General features: G+C 40.5%; 2 protein-coding genes and 1 long non-coding RNA gene across 9 annotated transcripts in view; 2 read left to right on the top strand and 1 right to left on the bottom strand.

Annotated features, from left to right (window-relative positions):
- The window catches only part of mcf2la (mcf.2 cell line derived transforming sequence-like a), a 62677-nt gene extending 40943 nt beyond the window's left edge, over positions 1-21734 (bottom strand). For 4 of the 6 annotated variants that reach the window (XM_015952665.3, XM_015952661.3, XM_070544176.1 and 1 more), the window contains exons 1-2: positions 21523-21684; positions 12807-12939 (exon numbers count right to left, since the gene is read on the bottom strand). In XM_015952665.3, coding sequence (XP_015808151.3) covers positions 12807-12939; positions 21523-21555 — 166 coding nt within the window. In that variant the 5' untranslated portion in view covers positions 21556-21684. Of the gene's footprint in view, positions 1-2418; positions 2669-12806; positions 12940-21522 lie in introns of those variants that run through there. The other 2 variants (XM_015952662.3, XM_070544177.1) reach the window with 2 other exon arrangements.
- LOC129163903 (uncharacterized) lies at positions 596-8074 on the top strand. Its single transcript, XR_008563716.2, has 3 exons — positions 596-711; positions 785-888; positions 7937-8074. It is a non-coding gene; the product is annotated as an uncharacterized lncRNA (long non-coding RNA).
- A 3272-nt stretch (positions 21735-25006) lies between the features above and the next one.
- Positions 25007-27879, top strand: part of LOC107381115 (radixin) — a 34612-nt gene continuing 31739 nt past the window's right edge. The window contains exon 1 of one of the 2 annotated variants that reach the window (XM_054743124.2): positions 25007-25158. The gene's annotated coding sequence lies outside the window, so the exon portion shown is untranslated. Of the gene's footprint in view, positions 25159-25304; positions 25462-27879 lie in introns of those variants that run through there. The other variant, XM_054743125.2, reaches the window with a different exon arrangement.

The raw sequence follows: 27879 nt of genomic DNA on the forward strand, positions 1-27879 counted from the left end.
CGAAACACGCGGATTCTTCCTGATGTGAGAGGTGAGTCTCCGCTTTCTTTTGGTTGTTTTGGCGTCGACATCATCCTAGCGCGCAACGTTCTATGATTCTTAAAAAAAACAGTAAAAACGGTGAGAAACGCTGGCAGCGATGGGCTTTACCGATCAGGAAACGGCTGGCAGCGAATGAGTTAATGGTAATAACTACACACTGTCTCTTTAAGGCTCTAGATTAAGTTTTAAAAAACCATCTTTTGTTATTGTAAAGTTTCCTCAAAATCTGCTCTTCTTTGTCAAATGAGTCATTTTCATTGAAAAAAATGTTGTAAAATGAGAATCACCTTTTCATTTTGAGTCTGTAAAAAGCCGAACATCACAGATCGTGTTTTGTGTTTCTGCAGATCATCAGATCTCATCCCACCTCCCAGAGAGCCAAGAACAGCAGGACTAACTCTATGTGGACTCCAGCACTCTAATAATAAAGAGGGAGTTCACCCAAAAGGGGTAAAAAGGACAAGATGTTGACGTTCAAACATTCAAAAGTGGGTTGAGTCCCAACCGACGGGTGGAAACACACTCAGTGTGTTAATGAGCTGAGTGTGATTAGCATGCCGTCAGCGAGCTGCTGTGTGTACTGTACCGACGAAGCTCCGACTCCATGATTTAATAACTCCCTGACGGGTCACAGACACCTTCAGCGGGAACAGCATCTTCCTGTAACAGGTACAGGAAATCGTATATCTATACTTCTTTGTCAGAGTTGGTGGTTTATCACAATTATTCTGATTCATTTCAGGTTTAGTGAATCCACTTTAGAGATGCTGTTGATGTCTTTGGGGACTTTTCCACACAACATCATTGATAAATCAACCAATAAGCTCCAATCTGATGGAAAACTGGGTAACATCTCTCTTTTGAAATCATAAATGAGTTCTTTTATTGTCTATTTTATCCATATTTAAACCACAAGTAATGAGAAAATATCATAATACATTAATAAAAGGGCTTGAAACTACATTGGGTTCATGAAAAATATAATTAAAGTTGACATAGCAACATTTTCCATTTTGGAAGTTTTTTTTTATTTTATTTATTTATTGCTTATTAAATAGACTCCAGCAATTATTAAAAACATATAAGTAAACATTTTAAATTAATATTTCTGAAATGAAAATTTGTTTTTTGTAAAGAATTTTTTTTAAAGATGACTGATTTTTTTCCCTCCTCTCATTTTGGTGCCATTTTTACTTTTGTACAAACTTTGTTTTCTGCTGTTCTCTGCAGTCGTTTTATGCCTTCAACCAGGGGGTCAATAGATTTTCTATTCTTCCATTTCTTTAAAGATTTTTCAAAGTAAAAGCTCTAAACGGATGAAAATGTTTCTGATTCTGCTTGATTTTTAAAAACCTACATCTGGCTTGGACTCGAGCTGCTGTAACGTCCCCATTCAGAAGCTCTAACTCATCTTTGGTGCCGTTTTAAATTTCAGCTAATGAATACTGCAGCCTCTGGAGGTATTAGGAAACATTAGAAGACATGAATAATACATCAGAATAGTCCAAACTTCTAAAAGACGTAGTTAAAGTCGGCACCACATGGATGTAAATATTAACACCTGCTAAAGTCTCACACGCTTCAGCTATCAGAGAAACAAAATCACTAAATACCTGTTCTCATCTTCAGCTGCAGCCACAGCCTGGTGATATCATGGCACAGTTGAGACATTCGATTCAGAGCCATTGTTTTGCAGCTGCATGCATGCCCACAGCGCACGCACGCACGCACACACACACACACACACACACACACACACACACACACATACACACACACAGAATCAGCTAAAACAGATTCGGCAGCACTAAGAGTCAGAAAACATCCCGGTGGAAGTTAAGGGAGTCCATTCCGCTGCAGCCGAGGGCCTCAGCTGCTCATTGAGCTGTCACTGCACAGCCACACACACACACACACTTTCTCCCTCTCTCACACACACACATATCCTGCCAGCCAGCAGGAGGAGGAGGGGTGGAGATTCAGATGGTCCGCCTCTGGTTTCACATGTCACACTTGTTCCACAGACAACACAACATGCATTTGGAATGATTTAAACCAAACTAAGTATTAAAAATGACCCCATCTGCATCTTTTATAACTATCTGTAAATAAAGGACTTCCATTTGGCTAAATATTTTCTCATATGTTGGAGCTTATTGATTTTAAAGTGACAGTAAAAATATAGACGTAAATAATCGTTCACTTTCCCTCGTTAATCTCCTAAAACACAGTTAAAGCTGCAAAAAAATCAAGCAAAAAATGCCCCGATTCTACTTTTGAAGGCCAATACCGATTTCCAATTTTTCTAAAGCTTTGATAGTGATTTTGGCCAATTCCGGTTCATCAATCAACATCAATTAACAAGAAAAATCTTACATTTCTGCAGGTTTCTGACATCCATTACTGGGTTCACATGAGTTAACGAGTTTCTGGTTGTCTTCTGCTTCATTCTGCACGTCAGCACTAACAAATTCCCGCTGAAGACAGCAGAGGGACCCAGTGTGCCACATTCAGCTGAATATCACAGCAGAACTTCAGATCACTAAATACAAAAAGAAAGAAAACAATGCATGCTCTTTCTGTGGGCCAACACTGACATTTTAAGAGAATGAAGCAACTTTTTGAGTTTCTTTTTCAGTAAAGTGTGATAATAATAATAATAACAACCTAAACATTTCTATAAATGATTTTTGATCAGATCTTTATCTCCAGGACTCCTCTGCTGCCCGGGGCAAAGAGGATAATCCGTGCTTACACGTGCAGACGCACGAATGCAACAAAGGCTTATTCCAGGATAGCCGTTTCACTGTTTCAATCGGCTTCTGCACACCCAGCACGCATCTGGAGCTGATGATCATGTCCCTGATCAGACACTATCGCATAAAATTATATTTTCTAGTGAGAAACATCTAATTCTGTAAAAATAAACTTTATTCTAAACAGGCAGAATTCGATTAGGGATGTCTGTGTGAGATTAAGAGATTGGCTTAGCCTAAATTCAAAGCTGAATCTCTTGTCTGAGATCATGTTGTCAAGAAATGAAAGAAGTCAGAGGAACTGAAGAGAAGAATATGAAATAATGATATGAAATATCACTCAGATGAACTTTTCTAACAGGAAAAACCAGAGGATTTCCGTTTCCGCTCACTTCCCTTCTCCGGAGATTTGTCCTGCAGCAGAAGCAGCTGCTTTCACACTACTTTAGGTTACTTAGTGAAGGGGAAAAGCTGCATATTTCATTTAACCGAGGAGGAAAACGTCGATCCTCTTCCTGATTAAAGAGCAAGTCACCCTCAAATCAACTTTTTTTTCTGATAAACTATATAAATGCGTGTCTAATCGTGCTGCAGACACGTGTAGTCAATAGTTTTGCACTTTAGTGCATTTTAGTTCAAATTTAAATTTTCTGCCTAAAACTGTCAGTGTTCTGCTGTTGTCAGGTAAAAACTCTGCACTGCATTTGAATTTAAATCTGCCATCGCTGTTGGCTAAGAGGTACCCTAAACGTTAGCTGGTACCATATGATGTCACAATGTCAATGTGAGCCTGTGTGTGTGTGTGCACATTTGTTAGCGGCTCCGCCCTCTCGGTCTGCTAGGCAACAGCATTTGTTGTATTTTTCAAACAGGAAGTGGGAGAGGAGTAATACTCTGGTAGGGGGTGACTTGCTCTTTAAATTCTAGAATTTTAATCTAGTCCAACAAATCCCAAATTCACACATTTAATTTCAGAATGAATATTAATCAGACTAAAAGTATCAGAAAAACGTTTTCTGTGAGCTACTGTTCCTCTCTTTCTAACGTGTAGAGAAGTGACCTCCCCATGCCTGGAGGGTTGCAGGTTCGAGCCCAGCGCGGTGTGTCGCAGCCGTTGTGTCCTTCAGCAAGACGCGAAACCCACCTTGCTGGTGGCGGTTAGCAACTCCACCACACAGCAGAACTCCTCCAGGCTGCAGAGCAGACAAAGTCAGTGGTAGAGTCCTGTTGCTGTTAGCCAATCAGAGGAGAGATGTCCAGATATCAGGAAGTAAGACTCCAAATCCTACTTTCTCCTCCAGCTGAAGTCTACATCCTCCAACAGGCGCACCAGAGTTTTTTTTCCCCCAGACCACTACTAGAGACCACTGCTAATGTGTAAAAATATGACTGAAGGACCTCTTTAATGACAAAAGAAAATAATTGCTTGCTAAATAATCTTTTCTTTTTAAAAGACAACAATAGGAGCCAATAAAAATACTTAAATTAAAGTTGTTGTTTTTTTTACCAAATAGCCCAAAAAAGGTATAATTTATCTGATTTTTGTCAAAAATTTTAACTTGTAGAAAAATAAGATTTAGTGACACGTCTCAAGAAAATTGTAATTAAGAGTAGATGCTTGACCATTTTATAAAACTGTTTTCTTCCTGTAAATACATTCTCTTCCTGTCTGAAAGAGATTAAACCTACTGCTGGGGATTGTCCCACCCAGTGGGTTCTTATTTATAACATTTAAAAAAAATTCAAAATGGTGGCAGCAGTGGTTTTGCACCTGAGCTGAGGCCACCAACTGCTGCAGCATCAGATCATAAATTCAGGTGATGACATATTTTTGAGGACTAGGCAGTGTTTAACAGTATAGAGGCCTTGATGGGATGCGAAGCAGACTTTTGTACGTGGACAGGGAAACCTGTTTACATCCACGACGGATGTGATGCAGACTGCAGGTAGAAAATGCTCACAGCTACATTTGAAAATTGTCTGTGAAGTAGAAACACTGCTGATTCTTTCCGCCCTACCATCAAACAACATGGGCCTGCAGGATAAATAAACAGGAAGACGCCACTTGAGAAATGACTCACAGGCCAGAACTCAACAAGAGCTCAAGTAGGGGAACCAAAAGGTGTCATTAGGCCAAAGGGTCAATAACTTGGTGCTGTTTTCTAGACACAGAAATAGTGACACTTCACTAAAAACTAAGGATCTTAAAGTTTAAAGATGGAACGATATGATGGCATGGAGTCATTATGGGGTGATTTTCTGTTTCCACCTCAGCACATTTGACCGCTTGACTCCTTAAATTTCACACCGACTCAACAAAAAAGCAGCTGAAACGACTAGATATTTATGCCGTCTATATAAAAACATCAGCAGTTTTAAATGGTCACAAAGAGACGCTGATGAAACCGATCCCCCCTAAATGAGCACAATACACTTTTAGAGCTTCATTCTGACATTTTCATTTAAATTAGTTCACTTCATCATCATGTTACGATTTGGCTTTAAACGGTGGCATGTCCAGGGGTCTCATTTATCAAATATTGTGTAGAATCCTTATTAAAACCGTACTTAAGCTCAGCAAAAAAAAAAAAGTACTTACGCCAAGTAGGTTTGTGATCTATCAAACATGGAGTACGCACAGCTGCACGCAATCTAACGAGAATGTTTCTCAGCTGCTTTTTAGTCCCATCCCGCCCTCACCACGACCACTTACTGCCATAAATAGTCCATGCAAAGTGCCTTGTGGATCTCATGCAAATACATAAACCGGCTTGTTGCAGCATTTCGATCACGACCGCAGATCAAGGAAGCGCTATTTCACAAGCAGAAATTCAGGTACTTGTGGGTGAGGTGGAGAAATGAAAGGAAGTGCTTTTGCAAAACAAATAAGAGAAAATCCGGAGTGGCACAGCGTTGCTGAAGCCGTCAATGCTGAGTTCTTCAGAGAGATCTGTGGCGGACATAAAAAAAAAGATCCAATCAGGAGTCGATCCCCAGACTACCAGGTGATAGTCACGCGCGTTAACCAGTCAGCCAAACAGAGATCTTCCTTGTTCAAGTAGCCAGGGCGCATCATCAATCGGGTCACTGTGACAGGACACACACACACGGTCCCAGACACATGACATTCTGTCTCAATCTGTCCCCCTGCTGATTTCTGCATTCCGTATTCTGGCTTCAGGCTGTGTGTGTGTGTGTGTGTGTGTGTGTGTGTGTGTGTGTGTGTGTGTGTGTGTGTCCGTGCGTGCGTGCGTGCGTGTGTGTGGGGGGGGTCTTGTTCTGTGTAAAAACGAAGCAATACAAGTGATAATGCTGCAGGATTTCATAATTGTATCCTTCTCAGCAGCAGCACTACAGGTGCTCTCCATGTCCAACATGTGTGTAAGCCAGGTCCTTAGTCAACTTAAAGTTGCGCACATTTTTCCGCTAAGTTTTCTTTCACAAATCCCAAAGTTTGGGTGGAAAGTTGCTTATGCAGTTTTCCGACCCCGTTTTGTGCATAAGCAAGCTTGATAAATGAGGCCCCTGATCTTTTAAAATGAGGTGGCCCAGGTGAAGCACAACTTTGTGTATGGGTAGCACCAATGGTTGTGCTTTTTTGTTTTACCCCCAAGCCTTTTGTAGACAATGAAAAGCCTATTTAAAGGTAAATTAGTGTGGTGGCACTTGGGGTGGCCAATCAGATTCCAAGGGTGGCATGTGCTACCCCAGGCCACTCCCTGGACACGCCCCTGGCTCTAAAGGCTCGTTTTCAGCTGCATTCTTAGACAAAAAAAATCATGATTAATACATTTTTGGGAGATTTTTTTAAAGAAATGTGTCTAATGTTTATTCTTCGTGAGGTGCTAATCGAGATTAAGCAACATAAAGTATGATCTGACCTCCTCTTCAAGTTAATTAGTGTCTAAATTACACCTTGAGAATCAGTATTTAACTAGATTAATTTAGTTGTCTTACTAAGAAAAAGGGACACTTCGGTGATCAGGTAGGATCTTACCTGTCTGATAGCTCTTTGAACAACCTCAGTTTGGAGAATAAAGATTAGTCTGACCAGATTGATATGCTAATAGCTAGTCTGAGAAGGTGAGAACGTCTTAAATTTACTCATATTTTCAAAACATTTAGAATGGTCACTAGTAGTAATGAACGTTGTGTAAGTCGTTCTCTAGGGGGAAAGCCCCAGTCTGCCTTTTTGAGAACGCAGGAGTCAGCTGAGGGAGAAAGTAGCTTCAGATGGTGGGATTAGGAGTCTTATTGCTTGATATTTGGACATCTCTCCTCTGATTGGCTAATGGAAACGTGACTCATTTGCTCTGCAATGTTGATGTTTTATCTCCACAATTAACACAAGCCTGGAGGAGTTCTGCTGTGTGGTGGAGTTGCTAATGCTAATGGTTAGCTTCCCCATCGGGAGTCAAGATGAGTCCATGATTTTTAAGTGACAGTGTAGATCTGTCAGGCTTTTCTAATCCTAGAGTTTAGGTATTGGTTAACTTTTACCAATATCCAAGAAATTTTACCGATACCAGTATCGGTATCGGTGATGACATTTCGCTTTTCATCCGAGGAGCTTTGATAATTCTAAGTGGAGAAGGGGAAAGTCTTGCTTATAAACTGTAGCTGTCTGCTGTTTCTTAACGAGCTGAAACTACCTGTGAATACCCCATCCTCCCTACCCCCTGAGGAGTCATTGATGTTGTTAGGGCCCATTGTGTTAGAATGCTTGTTTTAATTAAATGCAGAGGTGTGACCTAGACTGAAACTGTTTAGGAATCAGGTTTAAAGCTTTCATTTGAACCCTTTGGATCACCATGACCTGGATGACTGAGAACCAGCATTTAGCAACAGCGCTAACTAGCAGGCTGTACCACTTCTGGTCATAATATGAGCCCAAATATCCACTTAATGTAAAACCTATGACAAAGTATAAGTTACCAGAATAGGTTTTGTATTACCAATGTATATTCTGAGCTGAGAATAGTTTTAAGACAGTTATTTTGTGACTAGCCTTGTTTAGCTTAGCCATTAGCTTGTTGACTCCAATCAGAGCTAATGTTTATTTATGTATTCAACTACAGATGTGACGTTTAAAACATTTCCACTGTAACGTGAGGAAATATGGGTTTTCTTTCACAAAGGTGGTGTTGGACTCAGCTGGGTCAAAGCTGGGTCATTGAGAACTTTCACCCACAGATTAAGACCTGAACGCCAGCGAGTCTGGGAGGAAACCATAACATCTGCCACCTGCGGTACCAGAAGAAGGAGTTCTCATGGACAAGTAGTCATAACAAGTCAAAACATAAAGTTTAAGCTTCCTTTTCTTGTTTTGAATGTTAAAAGTTTAATCATCAATTTGCTCATTATAAATGTGTTTTAATCAAATGAATGACTATTATGCTTTGGGGTAATTATAAGAGATTTAATGAATCCATAATTAGATAATGTTGAGAGTGTTTGTTGCTGACCTTCACACACACTCAAGCACACACACCCACACACAGATTCTCACAGTTAAACTCCAAAACACATTTGCTGACGCACACGTTTGCTTTGAGAAGAGAAAGGTTTTTGGTAAGTTTCAGTCTTATGATTTCAGTTCGTGCTTGACAACGAAAGAGAGAGGACGTGTGAACAACCGCTGAAAGGGGGGGGAGCCGGTTGGCTCGTTTCTTCCCCCCCTCTCTCACGCTGTTCCTGCCAAACCAGGCAGAATAGCTGAATCGCAACTTCTAACGCAGACTCATTACAGAGTCTTTTGATTTCTGAGTGAATTAACTTAAGAAAGCGCATCGACAAAACGCTTTACCATCAACGTGTACCGAGGGCAACTCTGGAACGGTTCCGTTCGACACCTACGTCTCTCCTGTCAGCCACCAGTGTCATCTGGATGAACCATAACATCCTCCACGGCCCGGATCCGAAAGAGGGTCCACAAGAGTTCGGTGAGACAGAGCACGGTGTTTAGCATTTGATGCAGTTCTCTGATAAGGCCTAAGTTTATCCAAACCATCACTTCACTCAGACACCTGTTTCTTCCTGAAGCAAAATCAGATGCACACACGCATTCATCTCACCTCATGTTCAATTCTCACGACACTTTGCACACACACGCATCCATAACCACATCCTATTACTCTCAATCTTCATTCACCAACAGAAGGTCTATTTGAGCAAGAACAGCATATCAACTGTTGAAGATTGTCCCACAAGTTGCCAATGTTGATTGTTATTTCCTGTTTGTCAATTTCAAAATCATTAGTTTAATTTGAAGAATTAAAACCTTTAATTGTCAAACTGGTTTCCTCATTGAACTGAAACACAGACACACAGATATTATCGTCAGTTTATCGATGAAAACAACCTTTGAGTCTTCTTAACAATATAACTGAGTAAAGACAGTTTCTCCTTACAATATGGCTGAGCCAGCCAAAATTTTCTTTACACCACTAAAACAAACTTCAAAAGAAATGACATATATCTACTTATGTTGCATCTAGATGTGTGGTGAGGTGAGGTCTCCTTGATTAGGTAAAACCCAATAAGACTAATTAGCAACATGCTCTTCTGATATAACACGGCAGCATATTTCTAAACAATGTCTCTTTCTGCCCAACATGAAGCTGTGAACACAATATTGGCCAAAATCAGTGTCACAGTCTTCTAATTGAGCACTGTGAACAGAAATGTATTGGATTAAATACAGCCAAATCTTTTTTATAGCTTTCTTTATTTTGGGTTCAAACACTGTAGTCAGTTAAAACACTGGTGCATTCTTTGCTCAATAGAAAATGTGGGAAAATGAGGAAATTAGTTATTTTTTAAAGGGAAAAGTCATTCACTCAGTAACTTAAAGATGTAATGAGAAAGAACGATTTTCTCATAAATGAGGAGACAAATTTCAAGAATCATGAGATGACCAATGAAAGAGGAAGGTCAGCCTCCAAAGGGGAAGAAACAATTCTGCCACATCGGATGTTTTAGGGAAACACCGCAGGACGACACCAACAGCTGACCATCACAAGAAACAACATGAGATGTATTTCACGTCACGTGCATGCAGTTTTTCAAAAAGGATCTGGACGCATTTGTTAAAATAACCCGTGGTTCTGTTTGTGACCTCGGGCGGACGGGCAGGCTGCTTAGGGGTTTTATTTAGGTGAACCATCAGAGTCCTAAGCTTCATGGATGAAATTAATTTCTGATTAGCATGTGATATCTTCAAAGTAGGAATGTATATGGACATTACTCCTTTGGCCCAACTCTTATCACAAACCAGTAAAGTTCACTGAACACTGCATTGATCCAAATGCCTTTCGGTCCTCGATCAATCACTTGTGAACAACACCTTGAGACACCATAACTAAAGCTGCCTCGGGCTGACCTTCCAGATGAAGGCTATCAACATGCTATTCAAAAATCTTTTATTGAACGGCTGGCATCCGATGACGAGAAAAACAGCAGGTCCCTGAATGGAGGTCAAAGTGAGGCTGGGTCTGCCAGGTCGTTGTGTGACTGCGTGGCATGGAGAGAGCCACACCACAGTGCTCCTGTGCAAAGTGCAGACGGTCATCTGATGACGGTGTCATTTCAGCCTTCCTAGACTTATTCACAAAATAAACTTCCAATTCCTGCTTCTTGTTTTCTAAAGCCCGCTTCGTGCACAGCCCTTGCAGCTGTCTGACTGGGAACTGTTACCGTCGTAATGGCAGCGACTCGAATTCTGGTTAATTCACCGAATCGGTCAATAGAGGTCCAGCAGACATTTCTGATGTCAGCATATCACGACCATTTCAGCAGATCAGCACCTAAAGGTGTCCATGGACATTAATAAAATTTACATTTTATTCTTTCACGGTATGCCGTGGTTTATGGAATTCTAGGGACGGGGAGCGCAGCTGTTTCACGTAACGGTGCGTTTTTCCCGGGCCACTTTAGGAGACCACAAAGTAGCATGAATTATGGGTTCGGCTGCTCGATTATGGCATCATAGATCTGGTCAGCTTGTCTCTGAAAGCAATTTGTCAACATTTTCTCAACCCAAAGAATGGCTAAAGTGGATCCTTTCTGCCCCGATGGAACACGCTCAGTTGGATGCATGATGGATCCCTGGGGCGAGTGGAAGATCCTGTGTCTGTCGCTGCTGTTCTTGGAGGACGTAGAAGATATTTGGACTCCTGATATCCATGTTTCTGCTGTTTGGAGCAGGTGAGATCCTGGTGTGTTGCAAATTTCAGAAGCTGTCGGAAGCAACTGGCAAGCTACCGGACCTTACGGAGGGTGTGTGTTTTTGCCAACCGTAAGGAGCAATGGAAGGTAGCTAAGGGTCATAAGATATAGCACTTGGTTGTTCACTTGGCGCATTTTTGGAAAAAAATTGTCTTTAAGGGGTTCTAGAAAGCCATTAGAAATAGTGACAAAGTTGCAAAGTGGGCAACACTGTAATGGGAGGTGCGCTAAATTTTAAACTCAGAGCAGAGTAATCTGCGAAAGAGGAGCAAATAATCGGGTCTTTATTAATGGTTGTTGAAAACGTAGATCGTAATTGTTACTAAAATTCTATTAAGCGACCAGTTCTAGTTGTGGGGAGATTTCCACTGCGTTTTATGGTGTTTGGAGTTAAAAAATGGCATTTTTAAATCAGCGTCAACACTGCTTATGTTCTTCACCAGCTCTTACAGTTTTACAAATGCCAGTTAGTTGGCGACATCTGCAGATTTAATTTCCAAATATCAACCAATCAGCATGAGTTAACAACGAGGTTTGCATTGGTTGGTCCCTAAAATGGCTCAGCAAAGGGTCCTGTCGGGTCGGCCCAATGAAACGGCGAAATGCACATGCCATGAAGGTCCGGTAAAATGACCTGGAAGGTCCATAAGTGGAAAAAGACATTTTGTTCTTTATGTCTTTGCCACATGAGCATCTTTCCAGAACTTTGATTTTCTGGAGTCTAATGCAAAGAAAATCTTCCAATAACATTATCATTCCCGTGCAAAGATGAGAAGAAAACATGAGATGATGCAGCAACTCCAACAAGACAAACACACAGCAGTCTTTGTGGCACAGATTAGACGTTGCTAAAAATACACATTTCATGTCTAAATAAAGACCAAAGCTCACAGGAAATGGATCTGAACCTTTTCCGACTGGAAATAGACATCAAACGATTCACTTTGTTACTTGAATACTCTGGAAATTAATCAGGTCTGATTAATAAAAGTCAAATCCTGCATTTTGTCAATGCAAACACACACCTATTATTCTTTGGTGACACACACAGCCTACCAGGAAAAACCTGAACCACCCTGGGTAAACAAGGATGTAGTAGTGCAGTACTACTAGCCCCTGAATGATGCTTTCCTTGTTTGAATATTAAAAATTAATTATTCATAAATTTAAAAGGAATTAAAGTTTTCTGGAACAATTCAGCTGAGTGCACAAACAGGAAGATTGCCAGCTGGTGGATAACTGGTATCTCCATGGAAGAGACAGTAAAGTGAAGCTATGTTTGCACAGAAAAGGTCAAACACTTAAAAAGCATTGGTATTTTTTATGATGCCCTGAAAATAAGTTCACATGACAGAAACCAAAAGAAAACACATGGACTTAAGGGCTTAAGACGACAAACACACGTGAGTTTGTTTGTGGGTGCCTCACGGGAGCCTAGAAATGGATTTTAACCAGAATAGCAACAAAATTCATCGGAAGACTGATCTGACCCGCAGATGTTTCGTGGGAAATGAAAGTGAGAGAAATGAAGTCATCTGGATTTTTACCTGAAAGTCAGCAAAAATGTTCCAGAGAAATTTCCACTTGTGTGATTTTAAAATAAAAACAAAGGAAATGAAATATTTCCAGAACATGAGGTGCTTCTGTTGGAACTTCATCAGCTAAATCATATAAAAGATGCAGAATTTCATCTGATCACATCCAGCTGTACCTGACAGCAACATGGTGACACACACACACACACACACACACACACACACACACACACACACACACACTTACTCTGCAGCAGCTTGCAGCAGTGGGCGTATCTGTAGTAGCTCTCCATCTCCTCCACGGAGATACAAGCAGACCTCTCCTCCCTGGTTTGGGCTTTTACCGGTCCTTCCTGCACATCCTCCGTCTCCATCCTCACCTCCTCAGGTAGAGACAGAAGCATCACCTGCCTCGTCCAGCTCTCATCTCCAAACCCTCCCTTTCTGTGACTGTTGCTCACCAAACAGCTGTCAAGATGGCTTGTGTAATTACACCACTCCCGTTTCCTCCACTCCTCTCTTTACGAGGATTGAGTGGAGACTGTTTCAACTTTCTGACTGCCTGTCCAAATTCAGAGTGATAAAAACGACGGTGATGCTCTCTTACACTGTAAAACTGTTTTTATCAACTAATTTTAATGCTCCATTTAGGTTTGTCTAATAATTTGTAAAGTTATTTTGATTAACTGACAATTTCACTGAAAACAGATGCACCCGAGACTGCCGGGCAGGTGGGCGGAGCCAATGACAGTCACTGTTTTATGGGCTGGCTCCAACTCAAACCAAAACAATAGGATTACGAGTCTTAATACTTCTACATTCATGATATGCAAACATCTTGCCACCGATTGGCTAAAAGCAACGAGACTCTTCCGCTGCCTCCGTTCGGTCGTCGTTCTTGAGTAAATAAACGTTGCATTAATGCAAACCTGAACATGTCACCTCATGTTGCAGAGTTGGTTAGGGTTAGCTTCAACAGGCCGAGACGTTGCCACAATAGGGTGGGGCCATGAACACTAACGTTCCCTGGGACATAGAAGAAACCGGCTTTCTGAGCCAATGCAGGAGATAGCGGTGGAAGAAAATTTCACGTTCAGCATTCGGATGCAACTCAGAGCGACCAATCACATTCCAGAAAGAACAAGTACTACACAGTTTCTCAGTTTTAATTAGTATTTGTAGTTAAAACTAGGGATGAACAACGTATTGGCATCAATATTGGTATCGGCCGATCATTTTAGTCATTTTTTAACATATCGGTTTCAGTTCTATAAATGAAACCGGGCCGATATTAACAACCGATATTTTTTCCATCTTGTCTCCATTTGTTTGCCTGATTCAGAGGGTGGGGGTGATGTGTAATTGCTTAGTCATGTGAACAGTAAATGAAATCATCACCGTAAATATGTGTGGTGTGGGTACATAATAGCGGACATTCAGCTTTAATGATTAAATTCTATACAAAATCTGCTGATTTTAGAAGCATTAATGTCAGTATATCAGTATCAGCAAAATTGGTTATCGGCCATAACTGTGATCTTAACTCATTCACTGCCACTGACGACTAAAGTCGTCATTTACATATGTTTTTACTGTGTGGGCGTCGGAACGAGCCCCCGCACCGTGAGAACAAACGTCTCAGCTCTAAAGCCGATCTTCATCTGCATATGTCACACGTCACGTGATCAGGAAGCAGAAAATCCATGTGTTAGGAGATCGTTTAGAGCCGCTGCTGTAAAAAAAAAGTGAGGCACGAACCAGAAAAGCTTCTGCCAATCACAATTCAACAACGGATTATGAAAGAACGGATAACGCTCAAAACGCGTGGATTCTTCCTGATGTAAGAGGTCAGTCTCCGCTTTGTTTTGGTTGTTTTGGCATCAACATCATCCTAGCGTGCAACGTTCTGTGACTCTTAAAAAAACAGTAAAAATGGTGAGAAACGCTGGCAGCGAATGGCTTTAGCGATCAGGAAACGGCTGGCGGCGAATGAGTTAATATCGGAAATTGGTATCGTCCCAAAAATTTCATCAGTGCATCACTAGTTAAAACAACAGATTTTACAGTGTAATAAAATGCCAGCACTTCAACAAGTGCATAGGGTTTTTTTATTTATATTTTTCTACTATAAGTTATTACTACTATTTTCTATTTTTTTATTACTTTACCATGTCCTGCCTGTTTTTACAGTTCACTGTGTTATCCTTCCCATTATGGACCTTAAAGGCCCGGAATAAAGTTTGATGATTTACTTATTTATTTATTTTATTTTGCACATTAGTTCACTGTATTATGTTTTACGTGTCAAAGGGGGGTAGGATTTAATAAGCACCAGCTTCCTCTTACTCCTTTTCAAACAGAGTATGATAATTAAATTTTTTGTGTGATTATCAGTGTGATTTTATTTCTAATGTCTACAATAGCTTTGTTATTATTATTGTTTTTATTGTTATTATTATTATTATTATTATGTTCAAAATAAAGATTTCATTCATTCATAAGCAGCTGCTCATACTTTAAAGCACTATTTTAAGAGTGATTGCTGTTTGAAGTAAAGACAAATATTTAGATCACCTTCTGTAATTTCCAACAGAAAATCTGCGATGTCCACTAACCAGAACCAGACACCTGGTTTAGTTTGACCAGCTTCACAAGCACAGACACTCATCAGTTTAAGTGACCTACACTCTTTCCTGAACGTGTATCTAAAGAAAATGCTCACCTTTGTTGGCCCGGGGGACTTTATGATCCGTAGATTTTAGAATTGGTGGACGAGAGCAGAAAAGACGGGCAGACATGACGGTTCAACCTTTTCAGTGAGTTTTTTTGACTTTGTGCTTGTCTGCTTATCTGTCAACCATCTAATTATTGAAAGAGCGGGTCATGAGGTAAAGTTAGCACTTAGTGCTAAATCAGGTAATCAGTTACAACACTCAGACACACAGAGGCCTCGTCCTGCTCTGCTGAACTCAGCAGTCAGATGTTTCCAAGATAATCTGTAAATCTGAACCTTCTAAGCTGGATTTGTTTGACTTTGTGTGCTTTTACAAAATAATCAGTTGCAAATCTAATTTACTGAATGCAAATTTTGTTTTATTTCCCCAAAAACAACATGAACTAGCAGAGCTACAGCCTACAATCAGCAGGAGTTTGTTCTTGTGGGCTGATAATGAGGGGATGAAACGCAGCAGGGGAATCTAACTGATAGCAGGAAATCCTGTCCCGTGGTCCCGACACAGATTTAATAAGAAAACTCAGATACACGAAGCTGCAGACACCAAAAACGAATGTGAGAACATAAAGCAGCAAAGTCAGGCTAGCACTAACCTCTGCTCCGGGCCAGTCGATGCGTTTGTCTGGTGAGCAGACTGATGGATTCAGACAGATTCATTAGCAGATGGGACCACAACTCCTGGCTGTCTGGAATTAACTCCAAAAGAGACATTTTGTCTCTTTATGGTTTTTATGAATGACGAGCTTGTCCGCAAAATCATTTCCTGCAGTTTTATTTCTTCTTTCCTAAATTTGGCAGCATTCTTCTTCTGAGTGTGGAGGTACTTTATCTCCTTTCAGGTCAGCTCTGCGTTTATCTTGGGAAAAGAGGGGCGGGCTGTGCAGCAATCGTCCCCCAACAGCTAATTACGCTATCTCTGAATGTGTGTACGTGCCTGTTCTCCAGTATATTACATCAGGACTATAGTCCTGCTGACTGATGATGTCATTTATTAACATCAAACCCTCTTTTATGTGCCAAGGGGTTTACTTTAACCACAACTCTAATAGGTACAAAATATAAAACAGATCAGTTTTATAACTAAAGACCAAGAATGTGCAAATGCAAGACTTCCAGAGCTCAAATCCCATAAAAATAACCATGGCATAATCTAGTTACTTTATCGTTTACCTTTTTTATATTATTTGTCACTCCCTAAATTAAATAAATAAAAGTATTTTCAATTGCTGAACCTCTGGCTCCTGATGGTAGTGGTTCTTTACTCTGTTTCTGCAAATAGCTGAGGCCATACTGTGGCAGGGCTGATTTAAAACCAGAGAGAGTAAGCCAACAATAGAGATTTGGAGTTGAAAGTCACCATTCCAGAGTGAAAAGGGCCTTGATGAATCGCATTGAACTGTTAAGACTCAACAAAATCAAGAGTTCTTAAAGAGCAAGTTACCCCCAAATCAACTTTTTTTTGCTGATAAACTAAATAAACGAGTGTCTAATTGTGCTGCAGACACGTGTCATCAATAATTTGGCACTTCAGTGCATCTTAGTTAAAATTTAAATATTCTGCCTCAAACTGGCAGTGTTGTGCCATTGTCAGGTAAAAACTCTGCACTGTATTTTAATTTAAATCTGCCACTGCTATTGGCTAAGAGGTATGCTATGATGTAAACTGGTGCATTATGATGTCACAATCCTGTTGTGAGCCTGTGTGTGTGTGTGTGTATTTGTTAGCAGCTCTGCCCTCTTGGTCTGCCAGGCAACAGCATTTGTTGCATTTTTCAAACATGAAGTGGGAGTGGAGTTAGACTCTGGTAGGGGGTGACTTGCTCTTTAAGCACGACACAAGATGACCCAGTAAAGTTCACTAAATTAAATTGCTGACCTGATGCCAGTTCATTTTTGATTCTCTAGCCATTACACTGGTTTATTGTTCTCTTCCTGACCCAATTTGTTTAACTTACAAAGCAAATATGTATGAATGCAGGAAGAATGGTGCCACGATTAAAGCATCGAAAAATGAGATCCCTTACATTCCCTAAAACTCCCTCTTAAGGAGTTTATCGTGACTTATATTAATAAACAGACCTTATTTAGAAGTGAAGAAAGATTAATGATCTCTGTGGTAATGAAGAAAAATTTTCTAACTAATTTACTTTTTTATTTCCATGAAACTTTGAACTCATGGAGGAAATTTCAGGTAATAAGTGAATAACATATACTGATCTTTAAGATCTCCATCTCCTATTGAGTGTTGCATTATCTTCGCTTTAACTAACTTATCATCACCCAAACATTCCCACTTTATGACTTCAGAGTTCCCAAACAAAACTGGTCATGCACATTCCATTATCTGCTGTCTGGCACAATTAGGTTTACTATTGGACAAAGCAGATCAGTGCACACAGTCCATTAGATCACATCTTCTGTTCTCCAACTCCAACATGCAGAATGGAAATATCACAGGAGCAAGAACCTGAATTTTCTGGGATTGTCTGCAGAAATCATCTTTCCAAATTCTCTGAAAACTATCCAATGATATCTACTCATTTTATTAATTGAATTATAATCTATTTATAGTTTTATCTCTTGGTATTCTCAACCAAATATCCATTCCAGAACACAGAGTCTGCAGCAGCTGACCAACATGGTCCTCATCTGGCTTAAAAGCTACACTGCTATCAATACATTAATGTGTTTATGCAACAAGAGAGGTACGTTCAGCTCAGTAGAAACGGGACAACTTAACGCTTTTAAACGTCCTTTTTCTCCATCTCTAGTAGCTACTATAAATGTCCTCAGGCGACTCACATTGGCTGGGCAGTGTCGCTACGACGCTTTCCTGACATCCACTTTCCTTTTGACCCTTTGCACCTACGTCACCTGATCACATGGTTCCACTATGATGGACGTCTACAATGAATTATGGGAGTATTTAACGGAAATCAAAAGTGGCGACTGAGGTTGTTTTTTGCCACTTTAGCCTGGTTTCTACTATTTCAAGCCCAGTTCACTTGTGGGAAGGTTCAGCACACCTTGGTGGGGTTCACAGAGAGCGATATTAACAAAAGTTAAAGCAGCAATGGCAAATTTGGAAATCAAATTAGCTTAAAACATTTTTTCATGCCTCTTAACTACATTCTAATATAATATAGCTATAAATATATTGTGGAGATAAACATAATAATCTAAAAGAAATAAATAAAGTGGTTCTCTTGCGGGCCAAAATCAACGACTGGACCATCCGGTTGTCGGTCTTGCTGAACCGCCGCGCGTCCCGGGGTCCTCCACTCATCACACACTCACGTATTTACCAGAACACCACTGGCGTGAGAGTTTCTCCGCTCAGTCATACCAGAGAGGGAGAAACAGCCGGCTGCTACCACTTTCACTTTAGGACAAACTACCAGAGTCCCAAAAGGAAAATCACCATTTGAAGTCACAGACAACAAAAGACGTTTAGACCTGGAAAACAGCTACTGGTTTTTAGCGCCATCTCGTTTTCTCTGGCATCGCAGGTTTCCAGTTCCAGCAGAAGTAGATATCCCAGGGGAGGGGTGAGTGATCCGTGACTGTGTTTTCGTTCAAAACCTAGCTTGTTTGCAGGTTCGCCATAATAGCTTTAATTGTTAGCTAGATGAAAAGCGTTAGCTTACGTTCTCCCTGCTGCAGTTCACTGATGTAAACAAGTTGCCCACTTTGCCAGAATTCACCCCGTTTATCATTTTACTGTTAAATGAACTAAACAATACAAATATAAGGCTACAAACTAGCTTGTTTTGACTAGCTTCAAAGGAGTTTCAACGTGCGTAAACGGTTTCTCTGCCGTCCATCGTAGCAAAGGTTCCATTTCCATAAATGGTGTGATGTCATGTCAATAGGAGGAAATGTGTATTAATTCAAACTTTGCAGTTACCGTAATTTCTGGACTATAGAACGCACCTCAATATAAGTCACACCAGCAAAAAAAAAAAAAAGTTTTCTACACACATACGCCTCACTCAAATACAAGCCGCGGTGCAGCAGCCACATTACATTGACCGAGTTCTTCCCGCTGCCGCTTCCAGCGCCGAAACATGCATTCATTCATGCCAAGCTTACGTGCGGCAGCACTGTTTCGGCAGGTGAAGGAAAATCTTCAGTAAAGCTGCACCTCATTATAAGCCGCATGGTTCAAAGCGTGGGGAAAAAGTAGCGGCTTATAGTCCGGAAAATACGGTACTTATTAGATGATAAGGTGTCATAAGTAAACCACACAACAGGATGGGTACCTGGGACTGTTCCTGATGAGTAAATGTGACCTAGTACGGTTTTCAGATATATAAAAAATGTACCACAATGCTGTCTGCTATATATTATTCAGAAAAGTGTCAGGACAGTACCTATAGTAAGTATAAAGTACTTTTACTGCTTAATAAAGATCTTTTGTCTCGGATTCTTGCTGTTTTTAGCACTTTATATTACGTATGGAAGAAACTGTTCCCCACGATAATTTTCATCATCCTGCAACAATAAACTTTTTAGAAATCCGTAAAAGTGATAGTCTTACCCTGTACTGTGATATAATGTAGGCAATTGGTCAATGTTTGTTGATAAGCTCGGCCCCAGTCCCCTAGAGCATCCCTGGAATTTTAATTGAGCTTCGCTTAGCATTAGCCACTAGCATTAAACGACTGCTTACCACAATGCACAAGCATTCCTAGACAAATGTAGAGTTGGCAACATTTCTTGTGGAAAAGTGCTTTTTAAAGTATTTACACACTCCCTGTTGTCACCCAAAAAAAAAAAGTTCACACACACACTAATATGTCGTTGGACCGCCTTTAGCTTTGACTATGACACACATTTGCTGTGGCATTGTTTCGATAAGCTTCTGCAAGGTCACCAGATTATTTTATCAAGTGTTGCATTAATGTCTCACCAAGATCTTGCATTGATGATGGTGGAGTCTGACCGCTGCACAAAGCCTTCTCCAGCACATCCCAAAGATTCTCAATGTGGTTAAGATCTGGACTCAGTGGCCAATCCATGTGTGAAAATGATGTCTCATGCTCCCTGAACCACTCTTTCTCTGTCTGAGCCTGATGAATCCTGGTATTGTCATCTTGGCCGTGCCATCGGGGAAGACGGAATAACCTGGTCATTCAGGATATTCAGGTAGTCAGCTGACCTCATTCTTGGAGCACATCCTGTTGCTGAACCTAGACCTGACCAACTGCAGCAAGCCCAGATCATAACACTGCCCCCACAAACTTGTACAGTAAGCACTAGGCATGATGGGTGCATCACTTCATCTGCCTCTCTTCTTACCCTGATGAACCATCTCTCTGGAACAGGGCCCATCTGAACTCATCAGACCAGTTTTAATAAAATGTTGGACAGTTCTGTTCTGAACCCAGTTTTAGTCATTTCTGCATCTCCTTAGATGTTTTCTCTGCTTGATGCCAATGATCTGACCCTTCTCACACAGATTAACTTGTCCACGACCACCAGATGTGTCTTTCCACATGGTTGTTTAAGAAATGAGAAGCAGCTCACTGCACCAGTTGGCAAACTTGTTGAAAGAATACTGCCCATGCAGTAATTATCCAAAAGGAGGCTCAAAGCCATTTGTTTATGTGGTGACTGTTTTTATTTATTGCTTTATTTTTTTGGCCAGGCGGTGTATGAATACACAGCTCAATGTGAGATTATTGTAAAACAGTGTGTTTTAGCTCCAGGCTGGCTAGAGGTGCACTTTCACGACATGGAAGTAGAGAGACGGGCTTAAGGTGTGATACATTTTTCCACCTCTAGATGGTGCTCTCTGAGAAAAAGCTCCAGATTTCTGCCTTAAATTAAATTTTTGTTTTGAACTAGCTCATTTGATAACAGGTACGTTTGATTTTTAGAGAAAACGTTTGGTGTAATTTGTAATATTTTAATAGTTTATATTTTATTACCAGAAAATACAATAGAACTAATCATATAAAAACAGCTAAAACTGAGTTGATATAGTTAAAAATCGTATTTAGATCGCTCAACAAAAGGAATCCGGGCTATTCCTCACACACCCTTGTTAATTTAAGCTGATCGTGGTAAAACACATCGGATATGATACAACATACTTTAATTAACTTTATTACTATTCATTTTGAATCCAATAAATCTATAAATTATAAAATTGATATAAACAAAAGAATTAAAGCCTTTTGGAGCTGGCTCCAAACACAAGCAGACAGGACAGGAAGCTCCTTACCGCTGATCGTTGACAGCACCTCCACCGCCTCATCCACTTCCAGATCTTCTCCCACAGATGAGTTTTGTCCCATCTTTGCCTCTGGACACAAACGTTCTCAGCAGATTTCCCTCCTCACATGTGCGTCACAGCCTCTAGCACAGGAGAAGAGCTGAATGTATCTCTACGGAGCGAGCTCGGTTAAATTTAAATGTTTCAGCTGTGGACTCAGGTGGAACGAAACAAGAAGAAAGGAAAAGAGAAGCAGGCTGATTCCTTAATTTGTTCTGCTGTAGAGAGGGAGGGCAGGAAGGAAGAAGAAGGCAGTTCTAAAATTGCATAACACATAACAGTTAACATCATTACTGGCACTAATTAGATATGTGCATTAACTAGGCTGGGCCCCAGTTTATCTTAGTGCTTGACAAGTGTGGTCATCTCAGGTGTTTATTTGTCACCGAGATAAGAAAATTGAATTTACTGGGGTTAAAACTCCATAGAAACATTTCATCTTAAATATACCTTTAAGCAGGCAACTGATCTGTGCAATTCTGGAAAATGTTAAAAATTTTCATTTGATGCATTTGATTTTCGAAATTCTAATGAAAGTGGATCATTAGGAAGTCAAAAAATGATCCAGAAGACTTTTAATGTATGCTTTGAATACACCTCACACACACACATACACCTGATGACTTCTGGAAGAACAATCAAATCAGTGCACAAACACAAATTAGTCCAATTCCCCATCGAATTAAACTGACAGAGCCTCCTTTCATTGAGTCCACAATACAGCAGCGTGCTTTTTGGTCATAAGGGCGAAGATCTTGTGACGTGGTGTTTATGCCCATCTAAATAAAGACCAAGGCGAGCTCAGTGTGTACTGTACTACAATGTGACACTTCCAGCAGCCAAGTTTTAAAATGAGCTCTAGGGGATGTCCAGAGGACATGAAAACAGAGGAATCAGCAGATTTCAGGTTTCAAAAGCACCCCCCCCCCCCCCCCCCCACACACACACACACACACACACACACACACACACACAAACACACACACCACGCGGACTTTCAGCCCCAGTTTGTTCCTCACAATAATACTTTTCTGGCATTGGCTTTGCAGCTGCTCAGCCTGTTCCTCACCTGCATGTAAAGAGATGCATTCAACTTTCTGCCCACTATTTAGTTTTATACTGCACAACAGTGTGTATATTTTACTACATATTTAATGCCGAATTGTCTATCTGAGTGATAAGAACGCCAGTGATTAATAACTGAACTCTAATGACCACGCATTGGTATTTTAAGTGAAGTTTATTTATTTATCTTGCGTAACTGCAATGGAGTTTGGCGTGCTAACAATGCAAACGGTAACCAGTGGAGATGCGCTGCTGCCTCTGCGTGTTCAAAACACAAATGACATGATTGAGTCTTAAACTTCTGGATTTGACTCCTCTGTACGTCGAAAGAAATAAACTTTTATATCTCAGAAGTGTACATTAAGTTCCTTACCTTTTACCTGCACGATCATCAAGGAATGAAGCTCCGCCCACCCACTAATTAGCAAACTTTCAGATTATTCTTCCCCATTTTGTCGGGTGTTTTCTTCATTTTATTGCACATTTAACATCCCTCTTAGATGTGTTATATAATTAGGAAAGACCCACAAATGCTTAGAGAGAAACTACGTGCTGTTTTCATGTGAACAAGCAGAAATACAAAGAAAACTCTGCGTTTTTCAAAAGCATTTCATAAATTTATTTTAACTATTCACATTTAGCAGGTTTTTTTAATTACCTATTAATTTCATTCTTTCCTATTTAACAGTGACCAAAAATGTGTTGGTTTTTTCCCGTGAATTAGCCAGTTGGTGGTGCAGTATTACAAACTGCCACTAGAGGGCGCAAACAGGATGTAAGCTAAACGTGTCAGCCTAGAAAACTGTTTTCCTGCAACACGCGGCCAGTAAAGGTCAATTTCGTGGTGAAAACTGATTTTATCTATATTTTTCTTGTTTAGTTTTACTTCTTAAGACATAGCATGCAGTCTATCTGCTGCGGTGTGTATTTTTATTACTTCTGTTTTTGTTCTTCACTTGTCTATTTTAAAAATGAGTATCCTGTACCAGTAAGTATAGCCTTGTGTGTGTGTGTGTGTGTGTGTGTGTGTGTGTGTGTGTGTGTGTGTGTGTGTGTGTGTGTGTGTGTGTGTGTGTGTGTGTGTGTGAGGGTATGGGTTCGGCAGGACTCACAAAAATGAATGAAAGCCAATGGACGTCCACACAAGCATATAAATACAAGTGACTGTGTGTGTGTGTGTGTGTGTGTGTGTGTGTGTGTGTGTGTGTGTGTGTGTGTGTGTGTGTGTGTGTGTGTGTGTGTGAGAGGGTATGGGTTCGGCAGGACTCACAAAAATGAATGAAAGCCAATGGACGTCCACACAAGCATATAAATACAAGTGACTGTGTGTGTGTGTGTGTGTGTGTGTGTGTGTGTGTGTGTGTGTGTGTGTGTGTGTGTGTGTGTGTGTGTGTGTGTGTGTGTGTGTGTGTGTGTGTGTGAGAGAGAGAGAGAGAGAGAGAGAGAGAGGAGAGAGAGAGAGAGAGAGAGCCTGCATAGTTTTACTCTTGAGATGTAATAACTTGATCTCAAGTTGTTGCTGGAATGGACAAAACTGGAGAAAACAGGTGTGCAGATGTAAACGCTTTCAAAGTCAAGTCAAGTATTCTTTATTCCAGACTCTTAGTCCAATTTACAGAAGTAGAAAAACATTGTACAGATAAGATACCATGAAATGAGCACAATATGACACACTAATGCACAAGAAGTCTAAAGTTGAGTGATCACTGCAAGTCAGGTTTACTAAGACATAAATAACATATAATGGTAATTCTTTACTAGGTTAAAGTGCAATCACTTGTGATCAGCTTACATACAGTCTACTACTACCTAAGACCTACTTTCATATTTTATATCTAGGAAAGCTCCTCATGTGTGTATCTTCTTAGCTACTGACAGCCATATTGAACATCTCTTCAGTTACGTGTGTAAAGTCAGTTATTAAAATAAAAAGCACGGCCGGATGTTTCAGATTTGACTTCAAAATAAAATGTAACTGATTGTCATCAATAATCAGCTTTTGGCTACTTACGTTTCTTGTCAGCTTTGATGATACTATTTAGACACTTCAGTTGAACAATTCATATGAAACAAGAAGCCGCTTCATTTTGAAACCTCTGATTTTATTGAACTGTTTCTCTCTTTGTTTTTTCTTGTTTGGGTTCTATTATTGTTTTATTGTATTTTATTAAGTATTTTCTGTCAAGTGACCTTGGGTGTTCTGAAAGGCGCTTTTAAATAGAATGTATTATTATTATTATTATTGAATGTGACTACAGGTGTGCTGGTTTGCGCTCGTTTGAATGAGTTTTATTTTGTAAATATAAACCGGAAGTGGTATTTGAATGCGTCTAGCTCCACGTTGGCTCCCCAAATCGCCTTATGGTTGTTTAGACTTAAACGATATTCTCATGTCCGTGTGCATTTGCTACGGAAAACGCTGTAAGAGACGAGGAGCGAAGGATAAAATTAGTTTTTGATTCTGACTCGTTTCAACGTTTCAGCAGCTTCTGTCAATCTGAAGGCACGCGCCGACCCACGGTGAGTCTTTTTCCTCCTAAAAAGATGAGCTCCTCTTCAAGTTTTGATGCCATAGCGGATGTCCTCGTGTTTGAGCGCTTCACCTCTCGAGTTGCGTCTGTTAGTTGCGCCTAAACGCACGCTAACCTGTATTTAGGTTGCCTGGTGTGTCATAGTCCGAGAGTTTTACTCATTTTGATGGTAAACGGTGTCAAGCAAGACTTTTCAGGGCGTTACAACTTCACGCGCTAGAAGTGAGGCAACTCAGCTCCGCTCGTCCCGTTATGCGGACTACACCCACTATAGCTTCTCAACGGCTCATCTGTGAGTAAATTCAGTGTTAATTTAGGAAAATGTTGGTTTGTTTTACTAAAAACTTTGACGAGGGGTTGGTTATTTCAGTTTCCAGACTTTTTGCTTGCGTCACGTTGGCGTAAAGAGCAACAGTTGTCAAATGTTTGGTCAAAATGTGAGTTTGCAGTGAAACGGAAATCATATCGGCGCGTCATTTAGAAAATTAATTGCTGACGAGCTGCTAATTATCGCGTCTTCATATCAGACACATCAATTTGACTTTTTTCGCAAATTTTTTAGATTTTCAATACATGTTGTCATCTTTAGAATAGTTTTATTTACGGTGATGATTTGGGAGAGTTAGTAGTGCAATTTTAATGCTAAAGCAATAAATGTGAGGATTTTCAAAACTCAGATGGTTTTTAAAGGTCACAATACCCTTGTAGTTATCCCACATTTTAACGGTTTTTTTATATTGCAAGTTTGCAGAAATTTTACACATGTTGAATTAGTTACACACTTTTAAAATATTGAACACGTTTTATGGGCATAAATCAATATTCGTGATTAGTTTTTAAATTCAATTTTGTCTTTGGATGTTTTTTATTTCCGCGATAAAGCAAAGCATTCCTATTTTGGGGTGGGGGTAAATTGAATTGAGCCCTTTGATCATCCTTATTTAAGTATTGATGCACCCCCTAGTGGGTGGATGCATTAGTCTAGCTTTTATGTCCATTAAAATTAATAAACAAATCAATGGGGTTAAAAGATCGCACATATGTTGTACTTCTAATTAAATAAAAATGTGTGTTTTGACCATACCAGTCACGTTCTTTGAGATTTATCAGCTTGTAAAAGTTCGTAATTGGCGTGACTACTACAAATCAGACATCGGCACAGAATCTCATCTCCCCTAGCGTAGCTGCTACTTACCTCATGGCCAGATTTATGGTAAAAAAAAATTCCTCCTGGAGGAAGGATTTTGAGTTTGCTGAACTTAGAGCCATTTGTCCTCTGTTTTTCTCTGTGTCTGGTTCGATGACGTCACTTTCGTGACGCGCATTTCTTTTCCTGGACTTATTTTCACACAAAACCTGAAATAACCCCGGTTTCACACTGCAAGCATCGGCGGAACGGAACAGCAGCGGAGTGGCTCACTCTCGAACTTCAAAGCGGTCCTTTTCACACCAGGAGAGTCTTGACCGCGGCACGGCTTCCTCGCTGTACCCGCGAGATTTTAAAATCCCTCGAGACTTCCTACACCTTCCTCGCGAGACAACGAATTCCCTCGAGATTTCCGCCATCCTTCCTCATCAAGAGATCACAATCCCTGCGAGAAATCACACCGTTGCACTTCTCGAAAGAAACTGGTGGTAAACAAAGCCGTTCGGTCACACGTGCTGACGTAAGTTATATATAACATTGCAACTTTGCATTTTATTTTAAAAATAACCGGGGATTTTAAACTGAAACCGTGTGTGGTTTCCTGTCTCGCACTACGAGAACTGCGGAAATTGACATGTCCCAGAAGCGGCTCATGGAAAAAATAGAACTCGATCCTATCTCTAGCGGCGCGGCATGCCACTTTTCGGACATGCTTGAAAATTGCCGCGTCGCGGCTGGTTTGAAACACTCCATAGACTATAACTTAGGACCCCGACAAAAACTTGGATCGAGGGCTGACTTTCAATGGATCGCAGCGAGGAAGCTGCTCTGCCACGCATGAAACCCTGACCCAGAATCAGGTCGTCTGCAAGTCATTTAGCACCACGTTCTCCACAAACGTGCAGTGCGCAATTGGAGAGGGGCAGCCATCATCCGGCCGCACCCCAGCCCACCTGCCTGAGAGGTGGTTGGAGATGGAGTGTCTCCATGCTGCTTTGTTTTGGTCACTATTTGAAGCGGTGCTCCCCGTTCGAAAATAAGTGCTTTCTTGGTGTCAAAATGCTTCTTTAAAATTCAAGGACATCATAATGTGAAATCCATGGCACATAACAAGCAGGATTAGAAAATAGTGTTTTTAGCCCCATTGACTTGCATTAATTTGTCCGTTCTTCCGGGGACCCATGATCCGGAAGTAGATGGGCGTGACTTAGGCTCCATATGTGTCTCTGCTTTGCAGAGTCAGGGTCCAGAAAAGCACAGCATGTTGGTGCCTGTGAGCTGGCTATTTTGGTCTTTTACTTTTGAACAGTGGGAGTAAGTTCAGAGGCACTTACATAGTTAGATTTTAAGGTCAGTGGTATTTATAAACAAACATGTAGGGTTTTCTGTAGCTGATGCCAAATTTTAAAATCAGGTTGCCTAACGTGGACAATAGGGTTGGGTTATGATGTCGGTATGGACATAAATATTTGGTACATCACCCACCTACAGTTGGAAATTTATATATTTTCCATAAAAAAACATGCAGTCCAAATTCACCTAAATTTAAAAACTGCATAGAGC

The sequence above is a fragment of the Nothobranchius furzeri genome, chromosome 14, assembly GCF_043380555.1.
Source record: "Nothobranchius furzeri strain GRZ-AD chromosome 14, NfurGRZ-RIMD1, whole genome shotgun sequence".
Lineage (NCBI taxonomy): Eukaryota > Metazoa > Chordata > Actinopteri > Cyprinodontiformes > Nothobranchiidae > Nothobranchius > Nothobranchius furzeri.